The sequence below is a fragment of the Chenopodium album genome, chromosome 26, assembly GCF_948465745.1.
Source record: "Chenopodium album chromosome 26, dcCheAlbu1.1, whole genome shotgun sequence".
Lineage (NCBI taxonomy): Eukaryota > Viridiplantae > Streptophyta > Magnoliopsida > Caryophyllales > Amaranthaceae > Chenopodium > Chenopodium album.
This window is the reverse complement of record NC_137859.1, coordinates 36,756,105-36,774,731: the sequence shown is the minus strand read 5'-3', so window position 1 is coordinate 36,774,731 and position 18,627 is coordinate 36,756,105. Positions and strand designations below refer to the sequence as shown.

Here is an 18,627-nt window from a genome sequence, read left to right as displayed (position 1 = left end):
TAGGCACCAAACAGTCAAGGGTGCACGCCTACTCGGAGAAGATAGAGAAATCTCTGAAAATGGGTTGGAGACGTTTTAATGTGGATTTCGGAATATTAAAGGACATTTTCAGTGTTACTTACAAGAATTGGAGTTATTGTTTCTCCCTTTGTTGAGATGATTGGTTATTTTTATGCTCGACGATCCATTGTAATTTTTAAGATGATGACCTTATTGGACGATTTAAACAATAAGTGAACACCATTGTGGATGAAACAATGTTGAAAATAAATAAAGTAAATCCAAGCATTGTGTGTGGTAAATTTGACAAAATTTGAATAACAATACGTGAAGGGCCCCTTTCTTACAAGGCTTCAAAACTAGAAACATTGCTGCAATTAGTTTAACTTATTCAACACCACTCTCTTTTGAAGGTAGGACTCGTACCCAACTCTACTTTAAAAAGTTTTAGGTGATTGAAAAGCTACTCTAAACTCCATAGGATGCATAAAAACAGACATGTTTTCGACAAATTAATTTTGCCAAAGCTAGCACTAGCAGTGTGTGAGTGGCTCATGCCCCGCACTGTCCACACATCAGAGGGACACGCGAGGGAGGGCTTGTAAGCGTCAATCAAGTCACCATCTGGTAACATCGACTATACAAGTAATCTTATAGTCGTATATTGTTTTTTGTCACCTGTTTTGAGCAGCAATTAGACTCTAATGAGTAATGACTAAACATACTTGTATCATCTCGCAGGCAGAAAAGGGACCAAAAGTTGCATGGTCCACCAAAGGAGTAGCTCTTAAGTCAGAAGGATATGTTAATTCTCTTTCAAGGCAAAGAAAGTAAGAAGAAACTGGTACAACTATAAGAATCAATCAAAACTTCCATAAATCAACTTTTGCATATACATGGGGTCAAAATTGTCAAAAACAAAAAAAAAACTTTCCATCAAAAATTAAATGTCAAAATACTCAAGCTGCTTTAACTATAAACCCACTATATATATACTATATGTAAACACATGGTACTATAATAAAGGGTTTTTACCCCCACATGTTTTACTATGCAAAACTGCCACAATACAACGTTTTAAAGTTGTGCCAAAAATTTCTAATCATCCCAATCTTCCCAGTCATCTTTTTTCGAATTCCGGGCTGTCAGCCCATTTGCAGAAATTCTATGGCCTCCAGGTGATCTAACAGCATTCTCTTCATCCCAGTCATCATCCCAAACCTCATCCCATCCTTCTACTGTTTCTGCAGCAACAGCTGATTCTGGCATACTCAATTCGAGTTCCTGGTATGGAATATTTTGCTGTCCTTTCCTTTTACTGAGCCAGCAACAACCTAACACCCCTCCAGCTATTAAGGTTATCACTAATACCAAGTAGGCACCATAAGTAGGAGTCATGAACTTGGAATATGAAGGTAGAAATTGAAAATAATTCCCTTGTAATGCAGGAGTGCCTAGAGGTAGCATACAATTTCCATTACCGGCATTTAGAGTGATTTCATTGATTCCACCATCAGCAAGTGACATTTTCACCTGAGTAATATAGGCAAGAAGTATTCAAATTGACAATTGAGGATCTCCGGTTAAAATTTTTAGCTATTACTCTATTGAGTTCCAGTTTGCGCTTGTGATACAGCAATAAACCGATGATTACACGAACTTGCATTTACTTATTTTTATAAAACACTAGGCTTCAGCTATCATCCAAATTTAGAATCTTAACAGACAATTCCTCAAATAGTATGGCGACAATATAATCTGTCTGTAATTGTATTTTACACTTCCTTGATTAAAATGCCACTCATAATTTACACATATGTTTTTTGGTTAAAAATATTTACATCGGTCCCCAAAATACCCTAGTTGGCAAAAATCTTGAGTCAGATTTTTAGCTTTTGCAGAGTGGCTGCATACAATCCTTAAAATACTCACTTATCCATTATGAAGTATCTCAACAATGAAATATCATGCGATAATGCAATGATGCACAACTAATATTCTAGCATTAACATTAAAGGCAGATCCTATTTTTGAAAATAATAAGGGAAACTACCCTACTACTCTGTTAATCACCTCCTTTTTAAGCAGCTTGACTGAAGCAACAATGGATGTTAAGACACCTCTCAGTAGTATGTTAAATCATGCACATCAAGCATGTGAACGAAGTCACGCCTATCACTAAGTCAGATTGATGCTATGCTGCTAACAATTAGCAGCAGATCATATGTGATTATCAAACTCCAACAGAAGGTTGGTACAAAGCAGTCAGGCAAGAAAGCATAGGGGCTAATGTCCAAACTGCCAAGACATTACTATAGCCACCAGAGCACAGAACAAATTTTTTCCTTTTTTTCTTTACTTCTTTTCTTGAGAGTCCCAAACTTCAGGCATACTCTGAAGTGCAGATATATTTAACCAAGAACAGAAAGACACAAGTACAAGTTCAGGCAGTTCAAAACAGCAATTATGAAGCTAGTAAGGCTGATAGGTGATCCTAATCAATTAAGCATTGAGAGCAAAGCGGTTAATGATTGCACATGATGAAGTTTGGTACAGCTCAAATTTTGGATATGAAATGAGAAATGCAGAGTTGCAGACCAGGCATAAATCTAAAGTCTTACCTTTTTACTCCGAAGCTTTGGGACAGTCACCTGCTTACTCCGAGAAGACATTGCAGAGACATCCACTTTCAAGCTAATATCCCCTTTGTTCTGTATGAGGAGGACCAAAGTCTTTGAATCTGCTACAAGAGTAAGATTTAAAAAATGAAAAAACTCTCCAGCTCTTTTAACCCATATCAGTTGAAAGTACTAATATCATATAAAATGGTAAACATAAATACATATCCATCAGCATATCATACCGCAGTTTACCACTGCCCTAATTTCTCATTAGAATCCCACAGTTTACTACCTAAGGGGAGCTGAGGAAGAAAGATTCATGCAGCCATGACACATGAATATTGGAGATTTAGCATCCTTTACACAATTTAAACTCTGAACTGCTGAAGTGCTAACCACCTAACCACCATTAATCTAACAAATGTAGGCTTTAAACATGAGTTCACCTTATTTACTGAGTGCTTAGGCAGTAGATAATGCCCAAAAGTTTGCCCCATTCTTACAAAATAGATCAGAGAGGAAATGACCAATTACTTTACATATTGCAAGAAACTGACAACATTATATAGTCCTAATTAATGCACTATGAGGCCACGACAGTTTTAGCTATGTTACCATAGGTGATAACAGAAACAAGAGGGCTAATAGAAGCACTCACTCAACAAAGAAAAATTAAACTCAGGCTTCTACTACCTATGAAAAGGATAAGGGCTAAGGCATTATGTCTCTTGTTGTTCTTCTTTTCTAAGATTCCGACCAGCTATACAACAGGAAGTTTCAGCAGCTCAAATAAATGGCTGAGATACTTTCTTATTACAACAAAGAAGCAAGTTCAATTTTGGTTCGACCAATCGTGCGAATTAAGGGTTTAGCTCATCTTGAATGTGCAATTTTGCACAACCAGGAGGTTTCAACAGCTCAACTCAAATGGTCATATCTTGCCTATTCAAAGTTGGATCTTATCTTATGACCAACGACGGAAAGCTCTGAACCCATCTATTTTTTCTAAGCAGAATCACCTTGGAAAACATTGTAATGAAGAAGATATTGCTGCAGTGCTGCCCAATTTTGACCCAGATCCAAGAGCACTTTGCTTTAATGTCTCCATGTCTGATCATCAAAAGTAATCCCAAGACATAATGATAGTCCCTATTCACCTAAGCCACATCATAACATAAAGTAGCCAGCCAAACATCCGTTTTTAAAAATATCAACACCATTTCAAACCTAGTCGAACATCTAGATTTAATCCATATATCTAATGAATATTCCAACATCAAACCCTTTCTCTTAGAAGCAGTTGACATCAAATCCTATAGGTGACAACAAAAACCAACACAGTAAATCATATTATGACGTCTTTATTAGAAACTATAAAGACTTATAGAAGAAAACCATCTACAGCTGTTGTATGCACCTGGATTGAACACAAAGATTGCCAATCCAATGGTGATGCAATCATAACCCTAGTAAACCCACATAATGTTAAGAACAAAATCAAACCAAGCAAATTTTTGAGTCTTCTAGCTAAGCATCCAAAATGAGAGCTATATGACAACCGTAGAAGTTTTCCAAGATCAACAAAGCCATCATAATTTAAGGAAATGTATCGATAATAATGTAATGCACTTTTTTAGAGTAAAAACATTTTATACAATAATCTTAGGTTGCATGAATCAAACAAGGCACCATAAAAGAAAAATTCCACTCAAAACATCTTCTTACTTCACTATTTCCAGCCCCATATGGTAAACAAGAATAAAAGCATAAGAGAAGCTTCATCAAAGCCGCATTCAATGAACGCAGTCTAATACAGTCTGATACAGATACCAAGGTTATCATAAGGTAATGTAATAGGAGTCAGATTGCCATCATAATCACGTTCAAGAGTCCACTTCTAATATTCAAACACGTGTAGGATTACTATCATAATGCCTACCAGCGTGAAATTTCAAAAACCTTATGGCATGAAGAAGAGTAAGAAGGAGGCACTATCTAATGAAATGAAATAAATAAGCCAGAGACATCAATTCAGATCATAAATAGACGCACTAAAATCAACCTCGAATTCGTCATAAAATATAAAGGATCCAAAGTTAGCTCATCCTCCACAAATACCGAGGTGCTTTAGAGTTACTTGACATGAACACCATTGCTCTTTGGATTTATACCCCTTATGTTAGGACTTCCTATGAGTCCAAAGTACTTCAAAACTTGAAATATTCTATCAATAATCTTTTCTAAGGTTCTTCCTAGGTTTTGCATTCTGAAAGGGCCATACTCACTACCCTACCTATACTCATCATGTCATCATCATACATCAACCTATCACCATCTTGCTATAAAAGAGGTTAGATATTTATAGTAGACTAGGTGAGTGAAAAATGGCGAAAGTTTTAAACTTTGTCAGCTAAAAGTGAAAGCTTTTGGATAGAATAGAGAGAAGAGATACAAGAAGAGAGGATGAGATAGAAAATTGAAGAAGTACATTAAAGATTGAAAATATATCACTTAATAAATGTTCTAGGCTAATTGGCCTAGGCTTTTAATACCACTTTGATTCAAAGTCATCACCAAATCATTTAAATCTCCTAAATTTTCTCACTTTTCAAGATGCTATCTTTGGGGTTTGGGATATATCAATGAAATGCAAGAAAACATAAATACTTGATTCACTAATCACAAAGTTAAATGAAATCAAGGAGTTCAATCTTTAATCTGGAACAAAGTCAGATAGAGATTGAGTTAATCACAAAGATGCAAAAGGAGAGAGAAGATCTCATCAATTTAATGAGCAAAAAGTTGTCGCCACAAGTTCATTTCCATATTTATGGGGTGACTGCTACAATTTTGTGGGCCCTTCCATGACAAATTTGTTACCTACTTTCATGTTATTTTGTTATCAACTTACTACAATTTGCTCTAGCAAGAAGCCTCAATCAAACTTACCAAGATTGGAAGGAAGCAAACCATGCATCTAACGAGTAATCTCATCCCAAAGATGAGGATACACACATTAATTTCCAGTCAGCAAACCAAAATTTAGTGTTATTCACATATTTTGCAAGGACCTTTATTACTATGATAGTGAAACTCTAACAAAGTCTTCATATTCACTAGCCACCCACTATATATAAACAAAAATATTACTTGTATAACTTGCATGAATAATGATTCTAGAAGCCTAAGACGTAATTAACAACTGCAAAGCAAGAAAGGATTTCCAAAATTACCAGAATCAAAACTCTTGACACAAGCAGTCATCGACTTCAAGTCCTGGCACCTTCTCCCTATCTCATCACAGCTCTCAATGCTTCCAACGGGTACAGCAGGTTTGCTCTCCGCTTTCTCTTTTGGTACATCTTTGTTTTTCTCTTCTCCTTTATCTTTCTGTTCCTCCTCCTTTTCCTTTTTATCTTCCTCTTTCTCTTCTGCCTTCTCCTTCTCTTCCTCCTTCTTCTCCTCCTCCTTTTCTTTATCCTTCACAGCTTCCTTACTAGTATTATTATGTTCTTTAGCTTCAATTGGCGGTGTAACAGGCGTCGTATGTGTATCATTTGCCGCCTGCTTATCCTTAGAGGCATCCTTCCCAGCTGTAGTAGCTGGAGGAGGCCCAATTTGCTTCTTTTCCTTACCCTTCTCCTCTCCACCAACTGAGCTTGGGGGATTCCCGGGTGAAACTGGACTCGGATTCGGAATCGGAGTTCCCTGAGCAACACCCCCGATAATATTATCAAATTCAGATCCAATCAATGCAAACTCTACCACCAACAGCATCAATTAAACAGTGTATGCTAAAATTCTAACATATTCTAGCTAATCTCAGTTATATGTGCATAATCAAACAAATTCCAGCTCCTATTCACAAAAAAATTGAGCAAATGAACAAGATTAACAGCCAAAAATCAAAATTAGAAAGAAATTTACTGGTTTATTGGGATCTTCAATTGGCGGAGTGGCGGCTAATTTCCGGAATTTCCTCAAGAAGGCAGCATTTGAAACGTCGGCAACAAGCAGAATCACTAGAATTGTTGCCAAAATCACATTCTTGCCCATTTCCAGAAGGGATATAACAAAAAAAAAACCCAAATCAATTTCCCAGATAAACCCTAATTGCTGAAGATAATATCCCAATCGACAAGTTCAAACAACATCCTTGAAATTTCGACGGTTTCTGTGATCAACTGATGATTGAGATTTTTGTAATACTAAAATTAGAAACAATGGAGTACTGTAATTATTGCTTTGATCGCATAAATTTATGAAGAATTTAGATGGGTGTTTGAGTACATCAACGAATTAGAAATTGAAAGGCGTTACTAAATTAGGGTTTATGCAATCAGAAGAAAAGAAACGTAATTGTAGGCCAATTGGGCAAATTTCAAAGGTTGACGGTAAGAAAAGACCACGGTTTGACGCCAGAAAAGACTGGTCTGTTTGATGATCAATATGCGATTAGTTAGGACCTTAAGGAGCAAAATTGTAATATTCTAGAGTAAAAATGTGTAAAATTGATGTTGGTGCTAAAAATCTACTCGTAATTTCTATAAACAAAGTGATTTTCCCTAGTAACTAGTTTTTAGACTTGAACGATATCTCGGGTTATTACATGTACTATAATAATTGTGAATGGGAGGTTATTGGAATTGTGTAATGCAAACAGTGCTAGTTTACTTTAGATGGAGCCTAAGACGGAGTCAAGCCCATGTCGCCACATCGTTGTTTGATTGTAAACTACGGGCGCATGATTCAGGCACGGGATCTCCTGCGGGTAGCCGGAAACATCGGCCTTGGTGGCCGGGCACATGTCAAACTCGCAACTCGCAAGTTTGGGCTACGGGTGCAGGTCTTGGCGGGGATTGCAAGTTGATTTATACAACCTATTTCCTTTTTCCCTCATAGCTATAAATACCTTCGACCTATTATTTTTGTACATACGAAAAAACACATAGTATTGTGAAACCCTAAACACAATAAACACAAAGCCAATTCACATAGAGTTCTGAGCAATTCTTGAAGTAATTCCAACCGAGTTGGAAGGTAGTTCGTTGTGTTACCCTTGGGGAGTAATCATCATTGAGAGCTTGTACTAGTGGTGGCAAAATACGCTTATAGGGCATTCGTAAAACGCGTCAAAGCTTGTATGAGATCTACAAATGAGTATTTTATATATTTTTTCCCTAATTTCTCTATTATTTTCATGGTTAAAAGTCTTACAACATCATATTTCCGACCGTTATATTATAACAAAAAAATATTCACCTTGGTATGAAGTAGCCAACCAAAATTTATTATAACTGTCAAAAAAAAAAAAAAAATTTGCAAATTATTACCAGATCCAATATTCCAAAACTCACTTTAATTGATTCTTTTTTGCTTTAGTGCTTGTTAAGCTTCTAAAAAGAATACGGAGTAGTACTTAAAAAAACAATCAGGTACTGTACTAGGAAAGCTACCAAACGAAGTATTTACTTTTAAATTCCTTAAAAAAAAAAAAAAAAAAAAAAAGTTACAACACTTTTTAAGCAACAACTTGTTTCAATGGTAAGCCACAACATATTGTAGTTTGCAAAAAAATAAAGTTTTTTAAAAAAATAGATAATTATACACATGTTCCAATATGAATGGAGATTATTTGTCTCTTTTTCAATCAAGCATGTAGCTTGGTTGGGCTACAATTGCTAGCATGTTGCTCAATTTTTTATTCTCCAATGGTAAGCATGTAGCTAGGAACTTTATTTAAATTGCAAGCAAGTCCTTATAATTGAACCATTGGAGATGCTCTTAACTTCTTACTAAACTAGACAAAACTGCTTCTAATATTTATTAACAACCTATTGGTAGTTAATAAAACACGATGGTAAATTGGTAATGCCATCTCATCCCCAAACTTATGTTTTCTTCATAAAGTTTCATCACCATTTAAGGCTACTCGTGAAATGGCAATGAAAAGGGTCTCAATAGACCGTGATTAAAATTTACGTAGAAAATGTCAGACTTTAGGTGAATTAGCATCCTTGTGGGCGAGGATATATTTACTTAATTGCAAGTTACAACATAGATAATTCTCACTATCTAAATTTAATTATTTCCTACCAAACAAGTCGAAAAGCTAACGGTCAAAGTCAATTAAAAAAAAATGATGAATGACACAAATCTAGCATACTAAATACAGAGAAGACAGAACAAAAGGCTACTAAACTCATGTAGAAGATGAAGTGCAAAAAAAAAGGCTAACTGACTTTCATTATTTTGGTGAAACTGACTTAAATTATTAGTTCCCTAATAAATAAGCTTTAAAACCTACAATTAATGATTTGTCAATTATTAAAGTAATTATGAAATATATTTGCACTTTATTTTACTTTCATCTTCCATTTAAAGAAAAGAACCCTCTAAATATAAGATGAATTAAAAAAAAAAAAAGTTGATTGATAAACATTTATTTCATTTCAATCAATCTGACACATTCTCTTAGGTTGCCTTCCAATGTAAACCAAAGAATCAACAAAGAGTGAACAACTATACTATATAGTACTAGTACAACATACCTAATTAAGAGTGTCAAAAGAATCAAATGTAACAAAATAAAATGGATGAAATAGAAGTGGCTGTTAAGAATTTCACGGATCACCGAAAGAGCACATTGTTTGATGACTACGAGCGTCTATCGGTCGAAATTCAACTCAACCAAGCCATGCTAAGGAGGAGCTTGTCTGAGCCAGGGATGTCGATGTTTCGTGCACACCTAGGCGTGGGTGCACCACCCTTGGTCCAACAACCGGTGGAACAAGGGAAGCGAGGTACGTCTTGGGGTTATGGTTTGCATAAGATTGTCAAGAAGTTACTTAGGCCTGTTTTTTGGAAGAAGAAAGGGAGGAAAAATGATCATCATCATGTTGAGAAAGAGCAACAAGAAGAGCCTAGTAGAAGTAACAATAATAATGATCTTAATTCTTGGAAGAGGTTTAGCAAATCAGTAAGGTATTATTAGAGACTAATTAATTAATTATTTATTTATTTATCATCAATCTAGTTCATAAATTTGTAACTATCATTTTTATGGAACCCTCTTGTTTTTAGTGCTTCGAGTTATTATATATTTCGTGTGAAATTCGTTTCATTCCTTGTATAAAACATATGAGATTACTTTTATACTAATGGTTATTTTTTTCTCTCTTCTTCGAGTGAGGCTTTGAGAGAAGTTTAATCCAATACAATGCATGAATATAAAATTTTCATGTAATCATGCTCTTTTTTTTTTTTTTTTTTTTTTTTTTGGTGTCACGATGACATTCTTATTGGTCAACAATATAACTACGGAGTATTAGTCTTTTCACATACCTTAAAACACAAAAAACATCCAAATAACATAAACTTAAAAGACGATGTTTATAAGTATATGAATGGTTTGACAGTTTGACTTGTCACTCTGCCGGTTTTTTTGTTGATTATTAAATTAGCATAATAAAAACAAATATCCTTCTTACACATCATTCATATAAATCTCATATGTAACTCGAGTAGCTCTACAACTCTATATGTCATAGAAAATTAATAAATTATGCAATATGTCCAAATTTTCCTAATATCAGATTGTTAAAAACCTCAAAATAAAGTCCAAATTTTTTGGGATTTTCTTAAAAAAGTCAATCTTCATGCCTTGTTCTCTGGGATGCTCCTCATTGCTTCCTCCATTGTTAATCTTTAACAACACCTCCACAAACAAACACTTCTTTTTCAATGGCTATCATCTTCTTCAATCCAAGAATTTTGCATCAAAAACACTTAATTTATCAATTTGTTCATCCCAAATTTCAATTAAATCACCCTTCAATTTCATTGTTACAAATTTCAGCAACACTTTCAGAATTCAATCATACAATTCTGCTTCAAATTCATCTACTTTAAGCTTAACAGAAACGAAAGGTGAATACCAAGAAAACAATAGTAAAGCAAAAGTTAAACAATTTGCTGATGAAATTAGAGCAACCCCACCTCAAGAAAGGTCTAAAATCCTTGATTCTATGATTGAGAAGCAGGGTGAGTCCAAAACTATAGATTATATTAATGATTTAATTATGGGTTTAGTGATGGCTGAGGAGTTGGACCTTGCCTTGAAACTGTTCGACGAAATGCCACTGCATGGTTTATCACCAGACTGTTGGACTTATTCTATACTTATCAGGTGTTACTGTAAGAAAAATCAGCCTGATGAAGGGAAAAGAGTTCTGGACTGTATGATCGAAAACGGGTTTCGACCGAATGTGGTGACTCTTACCATCTTGGTGAATTCATTATGCTCAAGAGGTAGACTACAGAGAGCTTTTCAGGTGTTGGAGATGATGGGTGAACTTGGGTGCAACCCGAATGTTCAAACTTATAATTGTGTTTTAAAAGGGTTGTGCTTTGTTGGCAGGGTAGAAGAAGCTTATGATATGTTGATGGGTTTGAAGAGAAAGGGGGATAATGATAATGAAGACAGTAGTAGTAGTAGTAGTAGTAATCCTGATATATATTCATACACTGCTGTCATGGATGGTTTGTGTAAAGTGGGCAGGTCAGGTGAGGCCATGGAACTGCTTGAGGAAGCAATCACGATGGGATTAACTCCGAGTGTGGTTACTTATAATGCTCTCTTTAATGGGTATTGCAAAGAAGGGAAACCAAGGAAAGGGGTTGGGTTGTTGAAGCTTATGAAGGATCGCGGTTGTGTACCTGATTATATAAGTTACAGTACTTTGCTTCATGGGTTGTTGAAATGGGGTAAATTTATGGCAGCTTATTGGGTTTACAAAGAAACGGTTGAGGTTGGTTTCAAGGTGGATGGAAGGATGATGAACACCTTGTTAAGAGGTTTGTGCAGGAAATCTTGGAATGAACAAGATCTCTTCAAATTTGTAGATGAAGTATACGCGAAAATGAGGAGTTGGGATTATTCTGTCTTTCCTGACACTTATTATCTGGTGATTCAAACCTTTTGTATTAGAAATGAGGTTGATATGGCTTTGATTACTTTGAAAGAGATGATTGAAGCTGGTTATTTTCCAAGGATGGTAACGATAAATCGAATCATTCGTGGACTCTGCAAAGAGGGGAAGATTAGCCAAGCACTATCAATTTTAGTTCTTGTGTGTGAAGCTGGTAAATTTCCCAGCAAAATTAGCTTTAACATTTTGATTGATGAGTTCAATAGGCAAGGGTTTGTGCTTGGTGCCTGCAACGTCTATGGTGCTGCTTTAAAACTTGGTATAATTCCACACCAGATACCCTCGAGCTCTCATCAGATTAGATTACCATAAGTCCATAACACAACCAATGTATGTATAGTATAGTTCTCTACTACGAAGGTATTACTTAGTGTCAATTGTTGATACATTGATCTTGTACTATAGCCTATCAAATGGAAAGTTTTGTTGTTATTGAGCATGTTGCAATTTGTTAAATTTTGTTTTTTTGGAGAATGTTAAATATGTCCATGGAAGTAGACAGAAACTGTGAATCCCAGCCCCATGAGATGCACTCCGTGTCTCTGTGAGAATGCGAAAATATAACAAGTACCCCAGATGCATAAGCTGCCTTGCAAGAAGTATCAAATCATGACCTTAATAATCGAACAGCATAGTCGTAACAGTCCCATAATTTCATAAAAGCACAACAGTGAGGCCCTTGACACAAAAGTTTACCATCAAATGGAGTAGAATGCAGCACTAATTGTCAGCAGATATCAAAAGGAAAGGCTTGCTCAGGCAGTAAATAATTTCAGCTTGAATTGATTCAAATTTATACAAAATCCTCCCAACTGATTCCCGTGACATACATGTATATCTCAACAGCATCATGTCTATCTCAATAACATCAAGAACAAAATCCTAACCTTGAATTACAGAACAGAGCGTCGCAGTAATATGGACACAAATAAATACAACAAAAACTCTAAGCATTGAATTACATTAGTGCCGAAATTTGTTTGAAACACTAATTACGCCCGAGTATTATACTGCCCTGTTCTTGTATCAATCATAATATCATCACCGATATTTATGAACAACGGTACATTAACAATAGCTCCAGTGTCAACTGTTGCTGGTTTGGTACTACCTACAATCAAATATCATCAATGGAACAGTTAAAAAGAAAGATGTGTTACCTTAAACCTGGTATAAATACATAGCCACCTAATAGAACATTTGTTCTAGCTACAAAGTGCAATAGAATCACAAACAAATACAGGAGTAGATTAGATAAAGTAAATTCAAGAAGAAATCAACCCACTTATATGGCATTAATACATATCATTGACTTATTGCATGTAAACAGAAATAGTACAGAGAAATCCAAGTACAAGCTACCAACAGATCAACCCCCTCCCTCTCTCGGTCTCTCACCTTCCAGATTATTAGTTAACTTGAAGAAATTATGCATATACCAAAAAAATATATTTCAAATACTTGTATGAAGAGTTCACTGAAGGTATATACGCATTTACCCTGCTCCAAAGACTGGAATCTATGAAAAATAACTGCAGATGGGCAAGATAAGGGAATAGAATGTAGGTTTAAAGCCAAATTCACAATGCTCAACAAGATCAGATCAAAAGCAGAAACCTGCATAACTAGTCTTAGCAACCAAAAAAAATTCAACATGGTTGAAGGATAACAAATAAAACCCCACATTACTTTCAAGCATTTCTGTCTCAATTGTGAACTTGAAAGGAAGCACAATGGGTGGGTTTAATTGGTATAATGAGGATCAAAGGTAAATTAGATCACATACCTTGAGCTGAATCACCCTTAATACCGGGTTCAGTATCAATAACAGTGAGCTTCACAATGAGGGGCAATTCAAGATCAATCGCCTGCAAGTAGTTCAAAAACAATTCAGCTTTGCTGAACTAGAAGTGCCAATGATAAATGTGTCCTCAGATTTCCCCACATGAGGTACCGAATGAGATGAAGATAAAGAAGAATAAATTTTCTTAATAAGGATTTTTTTAAAAGATTAATACCAGAGATGCTTAATGAAAAAAGGGAAGATGAAGGGTAAAAACAAATCATAGTAATTTGATGTTTCCTATAAGTCACGACTTATAGAATGAAGAGAAGTGTCAAAAGCAACAACAGCAACCATAATAAGTGGAGATAGTTACTTTTCCATTCCAAAACTGCAGATTGCAATCCATGCCCTCCTTCAGCCACTTGGTCTTATCACCAACATCTTTCTCACTGAGCCGGAATTCCTCATATGTAGTCTGAAAATGTGTAAATCATTTCTCAATTGCAACTTATTACATGTATCACACAACATACAAACATAACTTCAGAGTGGCATTCACATTTCACAGTGAAGAACTAGCACATTAATCCTCAAAAGGAAATGTTTTGAATCTTTCGATAGAGTTCACATATTGTGATAATGACATCTGAAATTAAATTCTTAATTAACAACTGGCCTGATGGAAGATAGTGTGGATATTGTATAATTAGTTTGTTAAGAATAGCTTAAAAAGGAAGATAGTTCGTTAGTTATAAGAGAGTAGAAAAAGTGGGGCAGAAAATTATAAATGGAGAGTAGGTAAAGAGAAGGGAAATCACTTTTAAATAGTTCAGTTATGTCGATTCATAACAGATTCATTGCTGGAACTAGGAAGGTGCTTTTGGGTAGAGGATGCATAAGTGTCAATGTCAACTAGTTGTAAAAAATTTCAGAGATTGAATTAAATTTCAGTGACTTAATATTGGCAATGGAAAAGTTGACAAGGTTTGGAACTTTGGATAATACTATAATATTCTATACTGTATGTCATGTATTTGGAAACTTTTAGCTACATGCTCAGATCATATCCAATTGAACATGAACTCATGAAGTAAAACAAAAAAGTTTTTAAAAAATAATAATAATAATAATAACCTACCCAACCTCTAAAACTATCAGTAACACCTTTGCTCACATTGACATGAAAATGAGATTGAAAAGTCGAAAGCAATGAATCAAAATACAGAGTGTATGACAAAGAATCAGACTTTTTTTTGATGATCGACTGAAGCATGCACAGGCATAAGAATATAATGAGAAAGGTAAAGCATCAAAATAATGATGATCCAACACTGAAGCATGCATAGGAATCAAAGCATTTTATCTACCAAGGTAGCTAATCAAAAAGTATGGTGACCTACAGCCATGTAAAAAACACTGCAAATTTCATAAATTACAGGGGGTAAAGAAACATACGTTATCCATGAAGACATACATAGTTCCATCTTTGTATGTGAATTGCTTTGTTTCCTTGGATACATTTGCTTCAGGTATCTGTCAATTTCAATTTTATGTCCAACCAATTAGAAAAATAAATTGATTACTGTTAACAATACTAATGAGATGTTACTTTGACATGGCTATAAGTAAAAGAGCAAAAGCTCATACAATACCACTTATCAAGGGGTGCTGCGAGAGTGGTAGGGACTTGGAAGGAGCACGATTATTTTCCCCCATAGGAAGTTTTCAAAGTTTAAATAAGTTTACTTGTAATTATCTATTGGTTGGATATCTTGGGATTCTACCCATATGACTATATGAGTACATGTTTTCATCCGAATCATCCCTATTGAAGAAACTAAGTTTAAGAAGAAAGGGTTCACATTTAGAACCCTTTCATCAATCATCAGTCATTTATATGACGAACAAAATAGATAAGATGAGATAGTTGTTCCCCCCACCAAACTGATTCCTTATGTCAAATTCACCTATCCCAAACCATGAAGAAAAGTTACTGCTTCTGCCCTGTCACAGAGAAAAAGAAATGTGGGATAATACTGGTATGTGAACGTCAAGTTGTCAACCCTGCACAAAATGCATGGCTAGTCATTATATCTACATCTACACAGTCCATAAAGACTGAAGAGGACAATTTGTGATGCCTTACAAACTATTGTGGTTTACTAAAATTTAGCCATATTTAGGAAACCAGGTTTGACCTTTAATTCTTGACCGCATGACAAAGCAGTGTCGATGCCCCCACTACAAAGGATCAGAAATGCTACGGATATTGAACAGAAGTGCAGATACACAGACATGAAAAACAATCGACCATTCAGAAAACATACCGTGACTCCAGCTCGAAAGGTCTTTTCAACTGTGTTCCCCGTCACATAATTGCGCATTTTAGTCCTCACAAAAGCAGCCCCTTTTCCTGGTTTCACATGAAGAAACTCTACAAAATACATGGAAAAATGTTTTCAGCCTCCCAGGTTAAAGAATTAATTTTTTAACTAATACGTATGATTCTAGTCACCAAACAATTGGAAGACTCAGCATCATAAGTGCAAACCAGCTATCAGAAAGATTTAACCTGTAAACATTCACCCTATATTACTTACTACATGCCTCCTCGGCTCTTCCATGCCCCCCTACCCCAGCCCCTCCCCAACTGAAAAAAATACCACAAGCTAATGATCATAAACCATCATACAAATTTACGGTTTACTACATTAAATTCACTGTTTTTTCTCCCTCATTCTTGAAGGTATGGAGGATGATGAAGGGAGGCAGACCATCGGCTATTAACCAAACCAAACCAAACCAAACCCCATCTTCACCACGCTCCATTGTCTATAATCTTCAATCCCCAAACCAAATATCAAGGATGCACATTTTCATTTGGACATTAAAATTGAATTGATGATAACCATTGGGAAGCTATATTAGAAATCAAAATCAAAAAAATGCATGTCTTTAACACTAAACCCCGTTTGAAAAGCTACTTCTAGTGGGTGTCAATCATCTTAGTTGCAAGAATCATGGCCTCATGGGGTGATAACTAATTAACTATGACCTCGAATCGAATCCCAACTACATATATCCCACAAAGGATAAAACTTTGTCAAGTAGTTCTCATTGGGGAAGGGGTAGCAGTAGATTTGAGCATTAGAGAGAAATACATTCGAAAGACCCAATTCTTGTAAAGCTATAAATCAAAATTCAAGGCTAAATTAACAACACTATTAAAAATTATGTTTATATACTCATTAATCCAAAATTATGAAAAATGAAACGAAAATTGAAGCAAAATTGAGAGGATATAAAATACCTAAGACTTTCCAAGGAGCTCCATCCACCTCAATGCTAGTACCCACTTTAATGTCATTACTGCTCAAAGCATAAATCTCTGCAAGAAAACACATATAAATAAACAATTGACATAATTCCCATAAAAAATAATCAGAAATTCAAACTAAAAACTTAAAATTAGCAAAAATTACTAGAAAATTTTAAAAAAGATGAGAGCTTTACTAGAGAATCTGGTGCGGCGGGGTAATGCAACGGAGTGTTTAAGGCCATTGAAAGATGGGTTGGATGAAAAAGAAGCAGATGAAGAGCGAATTGAAGGGGAAAAAGATAGCTTGATGGTGGCTATTCCCGCCATTGTTGGTCTGAGAGTTGCAGAGAAATAGAAAGAGATAGAAAAGAAGTGAGTTCAGTAGAACCTTAAGTTAGGCCATTTTTCATGATAAGGATTGTCAAAACTCAAAAGTGTTGGATTTTGTAATGCAATTCCATTATTTTTGGACTAGGACTAACCCCATTGAGCATATTCTTTGCTAGTGTCATGGCCTATGGCCTTCAATAAGATGACTTGGTGACCTTCTTTAGGCTATTTAGCCCATATACATGGTTTGTTTTCTCTAAAGAGGGTTTAGGGGCGTTTTGGGTCATGACTTGTGTCATTGTCGAGTACTCGAGTAGATGTGTTTTTAGGTTGGCTAGACCTGACCACTGCTCCACGTGCTTGGAGATTATCTTGCTTAACCCGACTTTTGATTTTAATTGGAAAGGTATAGGGTACTAGTAATCTCCTATCTCAAGAAATATTACTAGAATGTAAAAGCTTCTTTATCTCATGAAAGACTAATAGACAAAGATAGATACTGAAAATAAAATATACTACTTGGTATAAAAAAAAATCACGCCTTTGTAGAGAAGCTAAAACGGGGACGGTGTTTTTAACGAGGGGAGTAGAATATTTTTTCTTTTTTCTACAATCTCGATGCTTAACCCGTCTTATTAAGTGACTGTTGTATTCAGCTTAATCACAGTTCAATTCAGTTTCTAATTTTCTTCTCTCATAAACAAATCATTTCAGCTCTATTCAGTTCCATCCCAATTTTAGTTCAGCCCCATTTAGTTCAATTGTTTCAGTAAATCGGAACATGCCCTTAAGTGTAGTAATTTTGATAAAGTCTTGAGTTTATATTGAACTTTGTTGTGTTAAAATTATTTGATAATAATGTCGCTTCACTCATACATCTACTTTATCACCTTCTTAAAGCGTATGACTTCGGGCTTTTACAAGCATAAATAAAAAAAAAAAAATTAATTAAAAGAACAAATATAGGGGCTAAAAAGAACAAGTACAACATAAGATAATAATTGATAAGATATATTCGTAATATAAATTTTGATAAGATAATATAGTGATTGATAAGCTAAGACAAAATAAAAGCTATTAAATGAAATTCAAGTAAAAAAAACATTAATTTTAGAGAGTAAACTAGTTTTTTAGGCCCAACGATGCCCTAAGTTATTGCATTTTTTAAGCTACTCATCTATCATAGATAGGTGGAGTTATCACATTTATCACGATTCAAATTTTTATCTATGTACAAAGTATAATTTTGAAAGAATGACATATAATATGAGAAATAGCTTCTTTTTTTTTTTTTTGAGAGAATATGAGAAATAGCTTAGAGGTTAATACTTTAGCTTTAAAACTTGAAGGCAAGGACGGATTTGAATTTTGTACAATCCATGTATTTTAAACACGTGAATATACACTCAATTAAATAAGGATAGTGTCACGTGACATCTAAACTTGTTTAAGAACGCTTTTTAAATTAATGGAGAAGAAAAGATCAATGACTCAATGGTTAATATATAGTTTATTATATGGTTGACCTATAGAAATGTGAAATGGAAAGTCTATTGACAAAAGAAAAAAGTATCTGGTTAT

General features: G+C 35.0%; 2 protein-coding genes across 3 annotated transcripts; both read right to left on the bottom strand.

Annotated features, from left to right (window-relative positions):
* Positions 1–851: 851 nt before the first annotated feature.
* LOC145617730 (uncharacterized) lies at positions 852–7,042 on the bottom strand. 2 transcript variants are annotated; one of them, XM_081672480.1, is made up of 4 exons: positions 6,549–7,042; positions 5,855–6,329; positions 2,622–2,743; positions 852–1,533 (listed from the first exon to the last, which is right to left on the bottom strand). In XM_081672480.1, the coding sequence occupies exons 1-4, from the start codon at positions 6,675–6,677 to the stop codon at positions 1,099–1,101; spliced, it is 1,161 nt and encodes a 386-aa protein (XP_081528606.1). In that variant the 5' UTR covers positions 6,678–7,042; the 3' UTR covers positions 852–1,098. The 2 variants fall into 2 exon arrangements, with proteins under 2 accessions (XP_081528606.1, XP_081528607.1); XM_081672481.1 differs by having other exon boundaries at positions 2,622–2,740.
* Positions 7,043–12,479: 5,437 nt separating this feature from the next.
* LOC145617558 (uncharacterized) lies at positions 12,480–17,117 on the bottom strand. The gene is made up of 7 exons (XM_081672273.1): positions 16,911–17,117; positions 16,708–16,785; positions 15,725–15,831; positions 14,853–14,930; positions 13,771–13,872; positions 13,398–13,479; positions 12,480–12,722 (listed from the first exon to the last, which is right to left on the bottom strand). The coding sequence occupies exons 1-7, from the start codon at positions 17,041–17,043 to the stop codon at positions 12,604–12,606; spliced, it is 699 nt and encodes a 232-aa protein (XP_081528399.1). The 5' UTR covers positions 17,044–17,117; the 3' UTR covers positions 12,480–12,603.
* Positions 17,118–18,627: the final 1,510 nt, after the last annotated feature.